The following is a 16,185-nucleotide window of genomic DNA, read 5'->3' on the forward strand; positions in this document are numbered from 1 at the left end:
GTCCGTAACCTTCCCGTCAGGTAGATTTCTGTCCTTTACCCTGATATTCCTGCATGCGTTATTTCTGACCTGATAGAGATACACCATAATATGTCGGAAGTCTTGAATCAGCCTGAGGCCGCAGACAAGGAGAAACCTTTCTCCATGTCTGTGATCAGACGCTGTCTGCTCGCAGCTGTTGTCATTGCTCTCTATGCAGTACCAGGCCATCAGAGATCGCACTTTGCCACTTCTTCAGTTGCCTCAGTTTCACTTTGGAAAGTACTCTGTTTGTTACAAATATAATTTTCTTTTTGACAATAATTTGTAAAGTGATAAGAATATTTCGTTGATACGAAGCATTGATAATAAGCTTACGTTCTGCAACTAGCCTTTCCACATTTTTCTAACGGTAATACAATCAAAATGAGGGTGTCTAACACAAAATCTATTGGCATGATGCATCGCATCGTTTGTTCCATTGATACAATTTGATGTTATTTACACAAACTCGATTTAATGTTTTCGAGTGAAAAGCTTTAAATTTGAACCTTATGAACCAATTCCCAAGTATTCCTTCAATCCACAGCGTACTGCAGCTCATTTTGCCAAGTTACCATACTTGCCGGCAACATAAAATCACTAGTTCACAACGCTTTATAGAAACACTTGTCTTTTGAATCCTTACAGCGCAGTAAAAGAAACTACGTTTTTCCATCAACGTTAAGGTATTTTAAAGCTTCCATCATCACTGTGAGGTTTAATGATATTCCATGATTTTGATAAAAGGTCGGTAGTTTTAATTCTAAAACTTTCGAATACTCATACTTGATATCAGAACTCGTAAAACAGAATGTTGCAAAGAAGGCCTCAAAAGATGCACAGGGAAGTTTTTTCCTACATGCCTAACTTTACTAAACGTGGTATTCACTTGAATTAAAGAGATTTTACCTCCAGTGCTAAATATTTTTATATTAAAAACAGTCCCTTTGAAGTTAAGTTATTAAGATATATGTTAAGAATGCTTTTTATATGTTAAGAAGGCTTTTGAACCATTTGGAAGACAATAAATAGGTGAACCAGGTTTTCAAATAAATTTACCAGCGTACATATGTACACACACAATCTTACATACACTTATGGAAGCAAAATACATATATCGGCAAAAGGCTTAGGCCAACTTCAGTGGCTTTCACGTGCAATTGCAAAATTACCAATTTCAGAACACTTACGGATATTTTGATGACGGCTATGCTTTGATTGATTTGATTTTGTGCTGTATGCTTTGACTGATTTGATTTATCATTCACCCTCAATCCAAAACACAGGTCAAAGCTCGTGCAAATTTGAACATATCATTTTTAAAGTGGAACACCTACTTTAATTACACACTTTTGTCAGAAACTTGAATATAAATCGGCGACTAATTGCAAGGCTGATAAACTTTTAGGGCAGTACGCAGCAAATACACTTGAATATAAATGGCAAAGTATGTCGTTAGAATTGGTACAAAATGTATAAGGTATGATACCGAGGAAAAGAAGGACATCCATGTAAGTAAGGAATCTAATATTTAAAGGTATACTGCACCCGTTCCAATTTTGCCACAGTTACCATGGAAAGAGAAAATCTAACCAATGAGATTTTAAGCGGGTGACCGCTTTTTAAAAAACAGCACTTTTACATGGGCATTTTGAATACCTAGGAACACCCCTTTGACCATATATTGGCATATTTAGATTACAGGTGACTGTATACCTTTAAAGAACAATGTTCTAAAATACTACATAAATATTTTATAAAAAAAATCTTGCGTATAGACACTTCAGGAAGTAAGTTTTACGTCAATACAAAATTGTCACTAAACCGCGTATATTAATATATTACTCAAGTAAGCAATTATGAAATGATGCACAAAATATTATAAAAATAGTGAATGAACAGTACAAAATGTTTGATATGCTTTTAAGTTAATTTAACCTGGCGAAAATCTACGTTACATAAATGACATGCGTCCCATAAAGTCTTACATACAAATATTGCACATGAGGGATGGTCGTAAAGTCACCCTAAGGTTTTCGTTAATGTACTATGCACCTCGAAAGTGAAAGATTTAAACTTTTGCTCAAACTTTCCACAAGGAATCTTGCGACAATTCCCTTCTAAAATGAAGAATAAAAATCGGGGGTCACAGAGCAAATTTTGGTAATAGAGACACAAATTACCCGAGATTTACCGATATTTGAAATTCTAAAATTGCCGCCATCCCTGTGTTAACTCTATGGAGAAAAATAAAAGTTTCGATTTTCGAAAAAGTAAGACGGTTAAAGTAATCTTACACCAAGAGCTTTAAAATGGATCCCGACAAGAGGTATATCAGAAAAGAATTGTAAATATTTGAGTCTGAATATCTGTCCCCGAGGCGCGTTCTACCCTGAGGACGGCATTTGACCGGGGGATAAGAGCAAAAACACATTATGTAGGTCTATCAAGTTCTCCAGACAGAAAGGCAACTACACCGAAGAAACATTCCAATACTTCAAACTTCGATAGATAGATAGATAGATAGATAGATAGCTTATGGTAAATTTACACTCTGCAATGTTCGATCACACAAAAACTTTACAGACGACAATTTATTAGCGAACGCTGTGCACCCCAACTCATCAGCACTACATGTATAAGCAACGTACAACATGTAGCTTGGACGCCACCGGCGGCGACCCTTCTGTAAGGAATATGTTAATTGTTGAACTTTTGGCATATCTATTGGCTGCAATTGCTATAACGAAGATATCACTTCCTGCGTAAATGCTATAAGGTCCCAAAATCGATCCATTCCATTTAAAAACGATTAAGCTATTATGAACATTTCTTTTTTAAAGTGACTTAAAACTGGTAACTTGATACTTTCACATTAACCTTAATGTGTTGCGGCTGCTGCCTATTCCTTATTCTTACAGGTTATATTGTTGATTATAATCAGTTTGCAAACCGATTGAACACTTTTGCAAGTAAATTCATGTCGTGAAAATCTCGGGCACAGTGTAAAAGTGCAATAAATTCCATGCTATTTACGGCAAAGAGAGTCAAGGTTCTCAATCGTTAATGTAACTGGAGCCCGGGTGAGAAAAATGCATGTTTTCTTTTCAAAGACAGATGAGAGTCATTTCAGTTTGCCATTAGGTGACTGATGAGCTATCAATATGTAGACCTATGGACAACCGAGAAGTATGAATGGTAGGTATATCCGATGTAATTTTATGAACAGTGCGCGTTTACATACACGCACCCACGCACAGTATCGCCGCTAGTTGTGCCCATAGCGGAGAAGTCAGTATTAATTAAACAAAAATATTTACATCAAGCACCTTGGTATTCTATGCGATGTTGAAAGATTGCAAAAATATGGGGAATGACATATTTAGATACTCTGTGCTTTGTCATCCGTAATCGCCTTAGCTTATCCTGCTAGCACCCTACAGTAGCGAAGACAAAGCAAATTCACATCAGGTGGAGAAAGAATTCGTGATATTAACTCAGCGCATTTTCCAGCTTTGTTTATTATTTACTGTTCTAATTAGTTGTTGGTGGCTTGTATGCCATCTCTACAACTGATTTTAATCCGATGTATTTTTATCAGATGGACTGTTCATCTTACATGCGTACTTACAAAAGAACACAATAAAACGTTTTGATCTGAAAATAATATTAATAAAATTTAAACATTTTAACATAAGTAACAGATATCTCTGACGTACAGGACGTGTTCTCAGATTAAGATACCATTTACACTGACGTAGAAATTTTGTCTCACGAAAGAATAAAACAAAATCTTAGGATAAATATGAATGTGTCAAATATGAATTCTAGCCATCAAGTGAGACATTCGACGCTTTTTCAAAGCTAGACAAGCTGTGAATTTACCGATGCGAAGAAGAAGATAGAAAGGAACACGATTAGCGGGGAGTCTAGTCATTCGAAGGATAATTTTCACATCAAGTCTGTTGTAAATGATCTACTCATGGATCAGTGTGCGAAGGTGAAGATATACGAGATCCACGGTGTTTCATCGGTCGAGGTGCGATGCCTTCTGCCTGTTTGTGGATGAGTGAGTGTGTTCATTGCTTTAGGCTATGTTTAATCCGCTGTGAGGTGACAAAGTATCTAGAGACTGGAATGTATTGGGGCCATTTTAAATGAATGACAGAAACGAAATCTTTCCATGTGACCTGAAATAGAATGACTGTTCAGGTTTTAAGATCCTGCGTAAATAATATTTTACGATGCGAGCGTTTAGTATGTTGAACGAATCGGTCAAGCATGCAGTATTGTGTTAAAAGCAAGAAAACTATTTACAAGGTATGTACAGTGGAAGGTTGAAAACATGGTAGCAGTTTGATGAACACCGAAGCTTTTGCTCTTCAGGGATCAGATGGCACCCTGCCAAATTAGGCTTTTCTCGGCTGCGTTAGCATTACGTCATCGTGCGTCAATTAGTTTTCAGTGATATCACTGTAATAGAAGTTTAATTCTCAGTATTAGACAACGACTACACCGTAGAGGTACATATTGAGATTACACTCAAATTATATGTCTACTGCGTGTTTCAAAAGACTGCATGGAATTAGTGCAGCAGTACTGTAAATGGATGACACAAAGACAGCAACATACATGAATAAAGAAAAAATCTCCTTCAATGGACATTAATTGTTACAAATTCTCATCTAATAAAGCATCATATCAGTATTGGGAGTACAATTAAAATGATTCTGAAAATCACGCTCGGATAATAGTAAGTCCATTCTTGACGTCAGTCATGTGTTGTGAAAGATGCTTCTAGATTGTGACGGAGCCAGAGAAGTAAAGCGACTTCGTAAAATTTAAAGAGAAAGAGATAACACGGAGGGGATGAGAAAATGAGAAACGAGAGATGGCGCCATTTTTTTTTTGTGCCTTTTCGTTCGCTTGGGAACGACAAAGATCAGTGATCAGTGACATGTGGACCGCATTCATAATCGTGATCCGATAAGCTTGCCTAACTTTCTACGTTTAACTAATAATTACAGATACTGTTAACTTTATTCTCGATACTTAACTTCAAGACACCTCAAAATTCGTCAAAGAGAAACAAATGTCGGTTTCTGTCAACGTTTGTATCGTAAAAGATTAATAAGGTTTGATCCTCGAACAACCTGGCCATGCTTCTACGATCACGTTACGGTATCGATCGATGTGGGTCTGTGAGCTATCCTCAAGCTCACTAAGCTTTCCTTCAGACTCAGTCACGTCAGCGTCGTAGTTTTTACAAACTACGTTTGGCTTCTCGCGCGAAGATTTGAACGGGCGTGGAGCACTCGCTCCATAGAACAACAAATGCTACTGTTTTCCGTTATTGATTAAAAGTCCACACTTTTGGCAAAAAATACTGTCATCAAAAATCACCACCTTTTTCGACCATTTGGTCAAAAGTACCAGGAAGGAATAAAAAGTTATGCTTGTGTTAAAAAATAGGAGTCAAATGTCTAAATTTTATCAACATTTCATTGGTAAAAAGTCTACATGAGGCAACAAGGGAAGGGGATTTCATAATATATGTGTGTCTATACCCTTTCTGTGGCCATGACCGAGGGGTTTAAATAATAATTATTGTGCCTTTCATTAATCTGTTTTCCAACTCCAATATCCTCCAGCATGCCTACCATAGTGGACGTAATAAAAGCATTAATAACTTCAAGAACAACACGACATTAGTTTACATGCCGGTGTCACTGTGACAAAATGAATAGTTATTTTGAGACAGGGCGATCGAAGAGAAGAGTCTACACATTTTTATTCATTTCTTTATTCTATTTTATTCGTACTCCATCCAACAGATGCAGAAGCCCAATGAGAGGATGAGTGAAAAATAAGCACGAAATTTGACAATTGCCACACACAACGCACTGTATATGAAACATAAAGAAGAACAGTAAGATCATTACTCCAAGGCTTTATGAAAAACACGGTCCTCAGCTGGAATTCAGAGATCGTTCAAGGTGAGGGGAGGTTATGTCAAATACTATTCAAAAGCGACTTCCATCGTAATTTTAAAAATGCTCTATAGTGAAATTAGCATGACGAGTAGGAACTCTGAATACATTTATTGACCTGAGATATCTCCTTGGTTTATGAAGGTGATTTTTATCAGAAATATTGTATTAGCTCGGTTATTGAACCACTCTTTTTTAAGGTTGGGGATTCGGTTTTGATTGCGATGCCTTCGCTAGGTGACTTGATGCCGTACTTTGTGAGTTCGAAAATCGAAATCGAAAATCTACTGAGAATTGCCCATATCGGACAGTAAATTAGAAAACTTAAACACTTAAGAACAAATCTAAAATTTGACGTCTGATTAAGGGCGCTTGACTGTCTCTGAACTCGCGATCGTTAAAGTATACGGATACGAGATTTCTGATCAGACAATTGAGCAATACTCAAGGTGACTCCATACCAATGAAATAGAAAGTGATCTTAACGCAATCATGTTATTAAAATAAGAGTACATACTTGATAAAATTAATCAATTGAAAGACTTCCCTATAATTTGGTTTACATGCTGGGAAAGACTTGAAGTACACGGTAAGGCAAACGTCAAAATCCTGCAAGCAGTCTGCTTTCGCTTTTAGCTGTTTACCTAGCTGTTATAGGTTAAGACAGTAATTAGAATGAACCACAGTATGAACACGCTTAGAAATAAGTGTATTTCAATACGCGTTTTTTTTACAATGGGGTTTCAGTACACTTATTTCCACATGAGGTTGTACACTCGGGTTAGTTTGTACTGCCACCACGTGATCCCTTTTGCGTACTGAGTGTGTAGCAAGGAGCGCGTTCTTTTTATTCCGAAGCAGAACCATTAAAGGTAATAATTACTATTTTGTGATTGAAATTAAGTTTCCATAATTCACACCATTTGCTGACACATTTGCTTAATATGAAGTTGAAGAAAAAAAAAAAAAAGCTTCACCAGCGATAGATCTGCGGAATTTAGAATCATCAACATACAGCTATTGAGTGAATGTTTTATACGATCAGGTAAACCGTTTATGTACATAGTAAATAGCAATGGGCCAAGCTACGACCCTTGCGGAACACCTGAAGGACCGCAAATGTCATAAGATTCATGACCTCCCATGACAACCTTTTGTTTTCTCCTTGAAGGGAACTTCTTTAACAAGGAGAGTAATTTACTACGTAAGTCATAAAATCACAGTTGCGTATAAGTAATGTGTTATTCACCAAGCCAAATGCCCTCGGTATAAACACTAAGCTTACCAACTTGAGTATTAGGGGATATAAAGCAAGTGATTAAATTTGTGTATGTAATTGGGTTTGTGGATGTAGAGTTTCCCAGGGGGAAGCCATACTGGGCCTGACTGATGGAATATTTAACGTGATTAAAATAGCTTTGTAAATCCAACCTTGAAAGACCCTTCTAAAGAGTGTTTAAAGTTAATTAGGCCGTTAGTTTGAGAGATCTTGTCTGCAATCCGATTTAGATATGGGAACAAAATTCCCAATTTGATGGAGCTGGAAATTCTCATCTCTAACCAATTTATTATCATAATACACCAAGGAACTCAAGATAGTCGATGGACATTGTAACAGGTCAACGGGCTTTATTACAGCCCAAGACTTTGAGTGCATTGGAAATCTCATCGACTGAGGAGCACAAGTTGCTCAGTGAGTAAACGTTAAAAAAAACGGGACATGAGTTGGGGTAACGCAATATCTTCACTCTTTATTAGAGGGGTAATATGAAATCAATAACACAAACAAACCAAAAATAATCGATAAAAATAACTGGGGTATATCCACCTCTCTGGCAGACTCTGGTTGCTTAGAGAAGATTGGTGGAAAAGACCAAGACTGTGTCTGTACCTTACATAAGACAAAAAAACGCTTAGGCTTACAAGATGTCAGTTTTCGACTTATAAACGTCCAGTATGAGTAAACCTGCATAAAGAAGAGTATTCAAAATGCATGCGCAATTGCGAAAATTTCATGTAGTCCGAATTCTTACCAGAACGTATAAGCGCACTGGGCTTTAATCTTCTCTCCGAGCAAAGTTGTAAGTTCAAGGATGTGTGTATTGCTTGAACGCATTCTTATACTGTGGGTACACTTACACTATCTTTACTAGTAAAGCCCAAAGGAAGTTGTAGAAAGCTTCAAGACAGTCGTCGACATTTAGTGGCTCTAAGACGTTCCTGATCTGTAACTGATACTTAAGTATTGGAAATCTGCTTTTCTAAGATTGAGCGATACTCAGTGACAACTCTATCTGATTTGCAAGACAACAATCACTCAAGAGTCTGACAGTATGATTGTGCTGCCCCTTCATAAGTAGCCAACCAACAGGTGTCTGGGTCGCCAGTGTACATGCATAGAGAGAGATGCATGTACACCGGCGACCCAGGCACCTGTGAGCCAACCGAAACTCAAGTGTCATTTGGACTGAGTACATCAAGTGTATTCAGATTACGAGTGTTACAATGACTATGTTGGGAAAGGTCAGAATCCGCCAAAGTTTTGATAAATCCACCAGCTATACTTTAGCCCCAAATAAATGGTTCAGCAATACCGTTCTAACATTGTCGCCAGCAAATTTCTGTCAGGTTGAGATCGGCACATGTATAGACAAAATAAAAATGTGTGGCACACATAACTTGAGCGAAGGAAATATCAAGGCGGAGGCAAAGTCAAGACACGTTTTTCCCGCCTTCAAAGAATACATATTATACGGTGCCGACAGATCACACACAGACACATCCCTTTGCTCCCCGATTTCCACAGTTTATTTCGTTTTCAGTTTTGTAGAATATTCTGTACAAAAGTAACAGGTTGAAGGGTTATTAGCTGTAACTGTTCTCTCTAGTAGCTATTAGTGTTTTTAATGTCAAATACAGTTTCTTGTTCTACTTCCTGAAGCATGTTGAGGTACACAGTGTTCAGCTACTCAACTCAGCCTGTCCATGTGTAGAACTGTATTGTTATTGTTGACAAGTCCATTCGACACTGTGTTGACAAGCTCAATGGTAAGTGTTTCAACATGCTTTGGGAGTAGAACAACAACTTGTTATTAATATTCAAAACAAAAGTAATGAAAGGATCTTCGAAAGTTTCAGCTACTGGCCCATTAAAATTTAACATTTTACTCTCCATAATTTTCCCGGTTTTGATAACGACTCCCAAGATCCACTGCTCAGTCCCTTGCCATAGCATCTTTTTTATTTGTTGTTATTACTGAAACCAGAGTATTGTATATACTGTGTTCTCTGTGTTAATATATTGAGTATAAGGGCAGTAATATAACGTCAGAATTTCTATCATATCATCAGGTATCTTTTTTCCCATTGGGAGTTTTTTCAGTGCATGCGGTACGAGGTGTCATGCCATGTCAGTGCACACAATAATGATTTCGTATCGTGATATCATCATTTACCTTTGGGGGTGAATTAGTTCTGGAGACAACATACTTCAGATACTTGCACATTGGGAGATTGCAGGGTCACATTGAGATATGCCTAAGGGTTCTCTGCGGGAACAATCCATCATTGGATTGAGCTTGACTTTGATATGTGCACCATGCACTATACTCGTGCGCCCTTTCATCTCGCGAGATCTCACAAGCAAGGAACACCACATTCAAAAGCGCTTCGACACAAGATAAATTTCTCATCATAGTAATAAGTGAAAGTGGCTGAAGCGAAGTACTAGTCACATTTATGTTTCCCCTCAAAGAAAAAATAAAAGCCTTAGTTCAAAGTTCAAAGCTTCAGTGAACAATTATGGCAATAAATCACGAGCTCTTCTCTAGTGACGAGGTGACATTTGACATTTACATCATTTAAAATTAAAATTTCACCTGTTTCGAATGAGATGCTTCATGGAAGATGGTGTGCTACGCCTGTAAACCCATGGTTGATCCCATAATTCGCATAATTTCACACACAAAATATACGAATATGCGTAACAAAAATTGTCCATAGAATAGCTAGGAAAAACGGCGCCGCTGTATCAACTACTCTCTGAATTGTAGAGAAAAATGAAGGCTACATATGTAAGGTTAAGATCAAACGTGACGTACATGTTATCACATGGGATGACATCGATTTATACATAAGCCGACATGATTGAGATCAGTGCGCGATAATTGGAAAAATTCGACTGATCGTAGGTAAAGATCCATATGTAGCCATTGTACCTTTTTTCTCGATATGCGATCTCACAAAAGATGCAAGTGAGTAAGTGAATACTGCCAGATATATGCTGTGATTATTTTGTACTCAGACTCCTGTAGAGTGTACGCTTCTAGCGTAGTACTAACGTGTATTTCAAGGTAAGATGCTTTGTGTGACATAGTTTTTAAGAGAACAGATCAAAAGTGATAAATTATCCTGACAGCCAGTGTGTGTGTGTGTGTGTGTGTGTGTGTGTTTGTGTGTGTGTGTATACATACATACATATATATATATATATATATAATATATATATATATATATATATATATATATATATATATATATATATATATATAACGCCAAAGTCCTGTTTCTGCAATGTTATCAATTTTTACTGTATATATATACAAATATATATTTTACCATATAAATATAATATATATATATCTATATTATATATATATATATATATATATATATATATATATATATATATATATATAATATATTACCATATAAAGTTCGGAAATCTTCACGTTGTAAAAGTGGTCAATACCTGTATGGCAGAGCGATTTACGGTAAAAATTGATTACAAGTAGATTACAGGACTTAGGCGTTACTCAGAGTTTCACGCTACATGTGTTCTCTATAGCGATCATCAGACGAATATATTTACATATACATATATTTACCATATATATATATATAATATATATAATATATATATATATATATAAATATATATATATATATATATATATATATATTATATATAATATATATATATATATATATATATATATATATATATATATATATATATATATCACACAAATTGATGCCGACTGCATGGGTTTAGCCTTAGTCCCAGGCCTGTCTGTTTTTGGTTGCCAGTACAGCATCGCAAAGCAATCCCGATCTTTTAATTTTCACGCTACCAAATCGGTGTTGTCGAAGGAGATCTCGGTATTCCATCTGCGAGCGGTGTCTACTGCCAAAAGCCATCAGAACTACGAGCGAAAACATTTCAAGGTTGGAGTCACCACGCTCTGAATTGTCGCCTAGAACTGGCTCCAAGATCAATAGGGCGCCATCAGAAGACAGTGCCTCGTAGATTTTGGCCAAGACGATGGACAGTTGGTCCTCAGGCCAGATGTGTATACTACCTGAGAGAACAAACAAGTCAGCTTTGGGCAGGTTGTTTTGCAGCGGGTCTCCGGCCTGGAAGCTCACATTTGATTTGAAGTACGGCGACCTTTGGTGGAGGAACTGCTGGGCAATGTCTATGACGATTGGCAGGTCGTAAACTATTATTTTCATGGCGGGATAGGCATCGGACAACGCGAATGACACCACGCCCGTGCCCCCGCCAAGGTCGCAAGCACACCTGTACGAACTCAAGTCGAAAAGCTGCGTTGCTGCGTCACAATGGAAATTCTTTCTATACGCGTGCATTGCCATCATGAAATACTGCCATTCATCCGGATTAGAAGCTAAAAGATCAGGTAGGAACATCTTGGACGAGTCATTACCGAACGCTCTCTCCATCTGTGGCCTTCCTTCCCTGACAGCATGTGAAAGATTCCGAGCCAATGGGAACATAGTACGTTCAGTCAATTCCACAACGGGTATCATTGAGTGTGGACTCGCAGAGGTTAAATACTTCTCACTTGTTTCGTTGATGTGGAATCGAACCTCAGACTTATCTCTCCGACTCGCAGATTTGTGCTCCTTTTTATCAATGTATCCCATGGCAACCAAAGCGTTCAGCAGTTGTTGAGTGGCGTAGTGGTCTGTGTTGATCGTAACGCACAGCTCTTGGACGCTCTGCGGACCCGACTTTAGAAGATCGAAAATCTTTAAGTTACAAGCCGTAATGAGTGCCCGTGTTGTTACATAGCCGTGAATGTGGTGGAATATGTCGACTGCATTTGAAGCCATGGCGATTGGAGTCGACAAATTTGCACTTGATTAATGGTGTTCGTACCTCTCTGACTGTGCGACAGTGTGAGTAAGGTTATATCGGTTGTATATCCGCTTGTTACCGTGAAAAAAGCCCCTTAGCAGATTTTAAATGAGTACTCGATCCGCCTCTTCATCGCACCAGTACGGCAACACATTCTTTTTCCCGCAAGAACCATTCATTGATGTGCACGCATCGTGAATTTGTAATAAAAGTTCGAGGTGACACAACAAGTCTATACATGACGAATTTCTGAAAACAAGAACGTTGGACCACTTTATTTCAGCCGAGAGAAGAATATCGCACGGTTCTGATTGGATGAGGCCAGATCTAACTAATGTTCACGAAGTACGTATAAAGGATATTGATGGCTGTCGAGGAAATATGTCTGGAAATTCAATAAAGTTCAGCATAACGTTTGTCTGGTGCAGATATATCAAGAGGAGTTGAATCTGAATAATAAGTTAGTTTTCTCGATTTCGAAAGGTCGGCTGTCGTAGAATTCAGTTCGTCAACAAATTATATGATAAGCAAAGAAGACGCTGTGGAAATGTTTTATTGCATCAAAAGCATCGCCTACAATGCTTGTGAATTTGATATTTTGAAACGACGTGTTTAAATTTTAATAACGACTGATAGTGGTGTGTCATTAAAGAAACGTCATCATTTTAAGCTTTTTGAACGTACATATAATGGGGGACAGGGAGATACAGGGAGGGCTGAACTATGGGGCAGTATGTTAGAGACCGTGGAGGACGTGACGTCATCGCGCCTTACCTGTAGAGATGACCATCTACGGCATTTATAAAGGCGTTGGTCAATGATGAACATAAGGATTGATGAGACAATTATGCTTGAATTTTTCTGAGTGCAAAAGAAATAAATGTAATGATTAAAGAATCAAGTTTGGGATGGAATATCGGAGTTCATTTTAAGAAAAACCACGATGTCGAGTGTGTCACCTGCCATTACAGTGACATATGTGTTTATCCCATTTCACTGATATTTGCAGTACAGGTGTGCTTAACTAGACTAAAACTCGAAAGTGTATCACACTGATCACAGGCGCTTGTAAACATGGATGTTGGAGAATCGTACAAAGTTCTACCATTAGCGATGGTTTGTTCAGCTTCTTGATGGGACTGAAACAAAATCATGACAGAGGCGAGCGTGCTAGGCTGAGTGTAACCTCTGGCACTCGACTTGTGACGCTATGATTAATACAAGCTTACGCATTTGAAGGTTGAGTAGGAAATTTACAGCCCACCGAGACCATAATGTCACAGACAATCTCTATATATGACTGTTATTCTCCCGAGTCATTCACAGTGGTGTTATCTGTATCAAAGTTAACAGAATTTATCAATTTATCGAGTCCTGATATACTTGTGTCCTAGCAACAGAGCATCTGATTCGAACTGATGAAATTACAACTGACGTTGAAGTGAAAGTTTTAAACTATTTAGGCATTCCGAAGCACAAAATCTTCCCTACACGAGGCACGTATTGTACAGCGACATGATTGCGATTCACAGCATTTGTAGCTGAACCGTGATGGTATCTTGGAAAAGTACAGTTGAAGTAATATTTCAGGGCGCATACACCCTAAATGCGCATGTACAATGCCAATCTGTGTCAACGCCATCGATATTCTTGTTTCCTAGATGCATAAACTGGCGATTGAATTGATTGATACAGGTGATCAATCAGGTTTATAGCTCTGAGAGCATTTTATTTGCAAGTGAACGATACTGCCTAGCAAATCATGAAATTCAACAACATCTTACGGAGCAGAGTTCATAGCGGACTTCGCGGTCGAATTCTGATGTAGTTCAGTAAGGGCGGAGCGCGAATTGGTCTGACAACTGATTATTATCAAATAATGCCTGAGAGAGAGACTTAGATTTACGTTGATTTCAGCAGAAAACAAATTTTGAGTATCATAAACTTGGATCAGTAGTGTGATCAATTAGATTGGGAAGAGACAGAATTGACAATGACAGAGTAGGTAATGATGTCGTACGACAAGGACCTTGGGAACAGTTTTATTACGTGCCATCTCTCTCTGCGCCAAGGTTACACGAGTAGGTTAAGTATGAAGTGATTGGAAACCCTCCAGCTACTTAACTTTGTAAATCAGTTGTAATGATGAAAAACGTCTTTTGAAACTTGCTTTCGCTCTGTACAAATGAGAGCGAGGTCAGTTCTCAATAACCTGATAATGTACTCGTGCTGTTTCGACTATTCTGACTATTGTCTGTTGTATTGAGCTCCAAGATTCCCTGCATCAAATACGCATGATCTGATTGCATGTGGTTGGTAATGGTGTTTTACATATGTGCATTCTCTTGTCATTCTCCGGCACCTAAGGATAAATTTGTTTCTCAAAGTCTTCCCTCTGTACGAAGTGTAATCCTGTACGACAAAAAGGTGCCTTGAATCCAACAAACTAATATTCGAATACAAAATTTCTGTTTTTGCCATTTAGTTTTTTGCAGTTCCATGGATATCATGAGAAACAAAATTTGACATTCAAGATCTGGGGATTGGTTTCCATATTGAATGTACTGCTTTACTCATTATTTGTCTATATTATGCTGTAACTTTTAATTTTTCACTATTTGCGTTGTGGAAGTCAATCGCAAGTGCTTGTTCTACTCAGTTGACACACCAACTATTTAACTTGTCAATACAGTGTATACCACCGTAGTATACATAGTGTAAAATGCACCGTCCTTGTTTACGTTTGAATTGTAGTCTGTACAAGAGTTCCCTTCCTAAGGGAGTCATCATTATTTACGGCTTGGGGGGGGGGGTTCAGAGAAATGTGAGGGAGGTCACTCAGAAAACTGAAAACTTCAAGGGGGATTGCTCAAAATGTGGAGAGGAAGGGGTTTACTTTTTTTTTGTGCGAAATAAATTGAAACCCCATTCAGATTGCACCATTGCACACATTAATTTTTCAAAATTTTCCATGCAGATAGGGGACAGCCCCCTCTGAAACTTTCTCCCTCAGCCTCTCGTATGTTGTCCCCATGTACTTTCAAATTCTGCCCTGTCAGATATCCTTGTGAAAAACCCTGTCATGATACACATACAAATTAAACAATATGCTATATGGTTGGATACTGGCTATAGCACAAGCTACTGTAACTCTGTATTTTACTGTGACTTTGAATTTCGTTTTGATGGTTTCAAATTTTTCAATCGTCATGAGATCACCGATGATAAGCTGGCAGGGTACATCAGGATTTAAAAGGTCTTTACAATTGTTGTATTTTGTAAATTTTATAAATGCATGTATTGGTATTTAAATTTGCAAAGGGGGGGGGGTTCAGTCAAAATTTCAGACTTAGAGAAGAAGGGGGTACTCAAATTCATCATGGTAGGCAGGAAGCGTTACCGAAATTTCGGAGTTTCAGATGAAATTCCTCCGACACCCCCCTGGCCGTTAATAATGACGGCTCCCTAACAATAACAATGCAGTATACACATGTACAGGCTGAGTTGTCAAGGTAAATACTCTTGTATGTTAACACGCTGTCAGGTGTAGAACAAGAAACTATAGTAACATTAAAACAAATTCAGTGAAAAAATCACGCCAATGGCAAGGTAGAGACTCACTATTAGGTTGCATGGAAGATGTACATAGCATGTCATGTGTAAAGTAGCAAGAATAAAGGTCCTTTGCAATATTCTTATACTTTTAGTGCATGCTTATCTTTGCAATCCCCTGCATGCATACATACATACACACACAGACATGCAACCATACTTACATGCAGATAAGACACATGTCTGTGAAGAGAGGAGCAGAATTACCAGCAGTATATTTGAAATAGAACTAAAGGAAACAAACCGATTGCTGTTTTGACAAGAAATTGTAATGACTATCACATGGTAATCTGGGACATGAGATAGGCTGTTCCATCCACAGTCAGCATTCCCTCACTTGAATTTACATAAGCAGAGAAGCCAACTAGACAGGAGATACCTTTCAGTAGACCTCAGTAGATC

At 37.9% G+C, this 16,185-nt stretch overlaps 1 protein-coding gene across 1 annotated transcript; it reads right to left on the bottom strand.

The window, feature by feature from the left end:
- Window positions 1–11,066: 11,066 nt before the first annotated feature.
- LOC139146244 (probable bifunctional dTTP/UTP pyrophosphatase/methyltransferase protein) lies at window positions 11,067–12,146 on the bottom strand. Its single transcript, XM_070717652.1, has one exon. It carries the CDS (start codon window positions 12,144–12,146, stop codon window positions 11,067–11,069), a length of 1,080 nt encoding a protein of 359 aa, XP_070573753.1.
- Between the last annotated feature and the right edge of the window lie 4,039 nt (window positions 12,147–16,185).

This window comes from Ptychodera flava, chromosome 12, assembly GCF_041260155.1.
Source record: "Ptychodera flava strain L36383 chromosome 12, AS_Pfla_20210202, whole genome shotgun sequence".
Lineage (NCBI taxonomy): Eukaryota > Metazoa > Hemichordata > Enteropneusta > Ptychoderidae > Ptychodera > Ptychodera flava.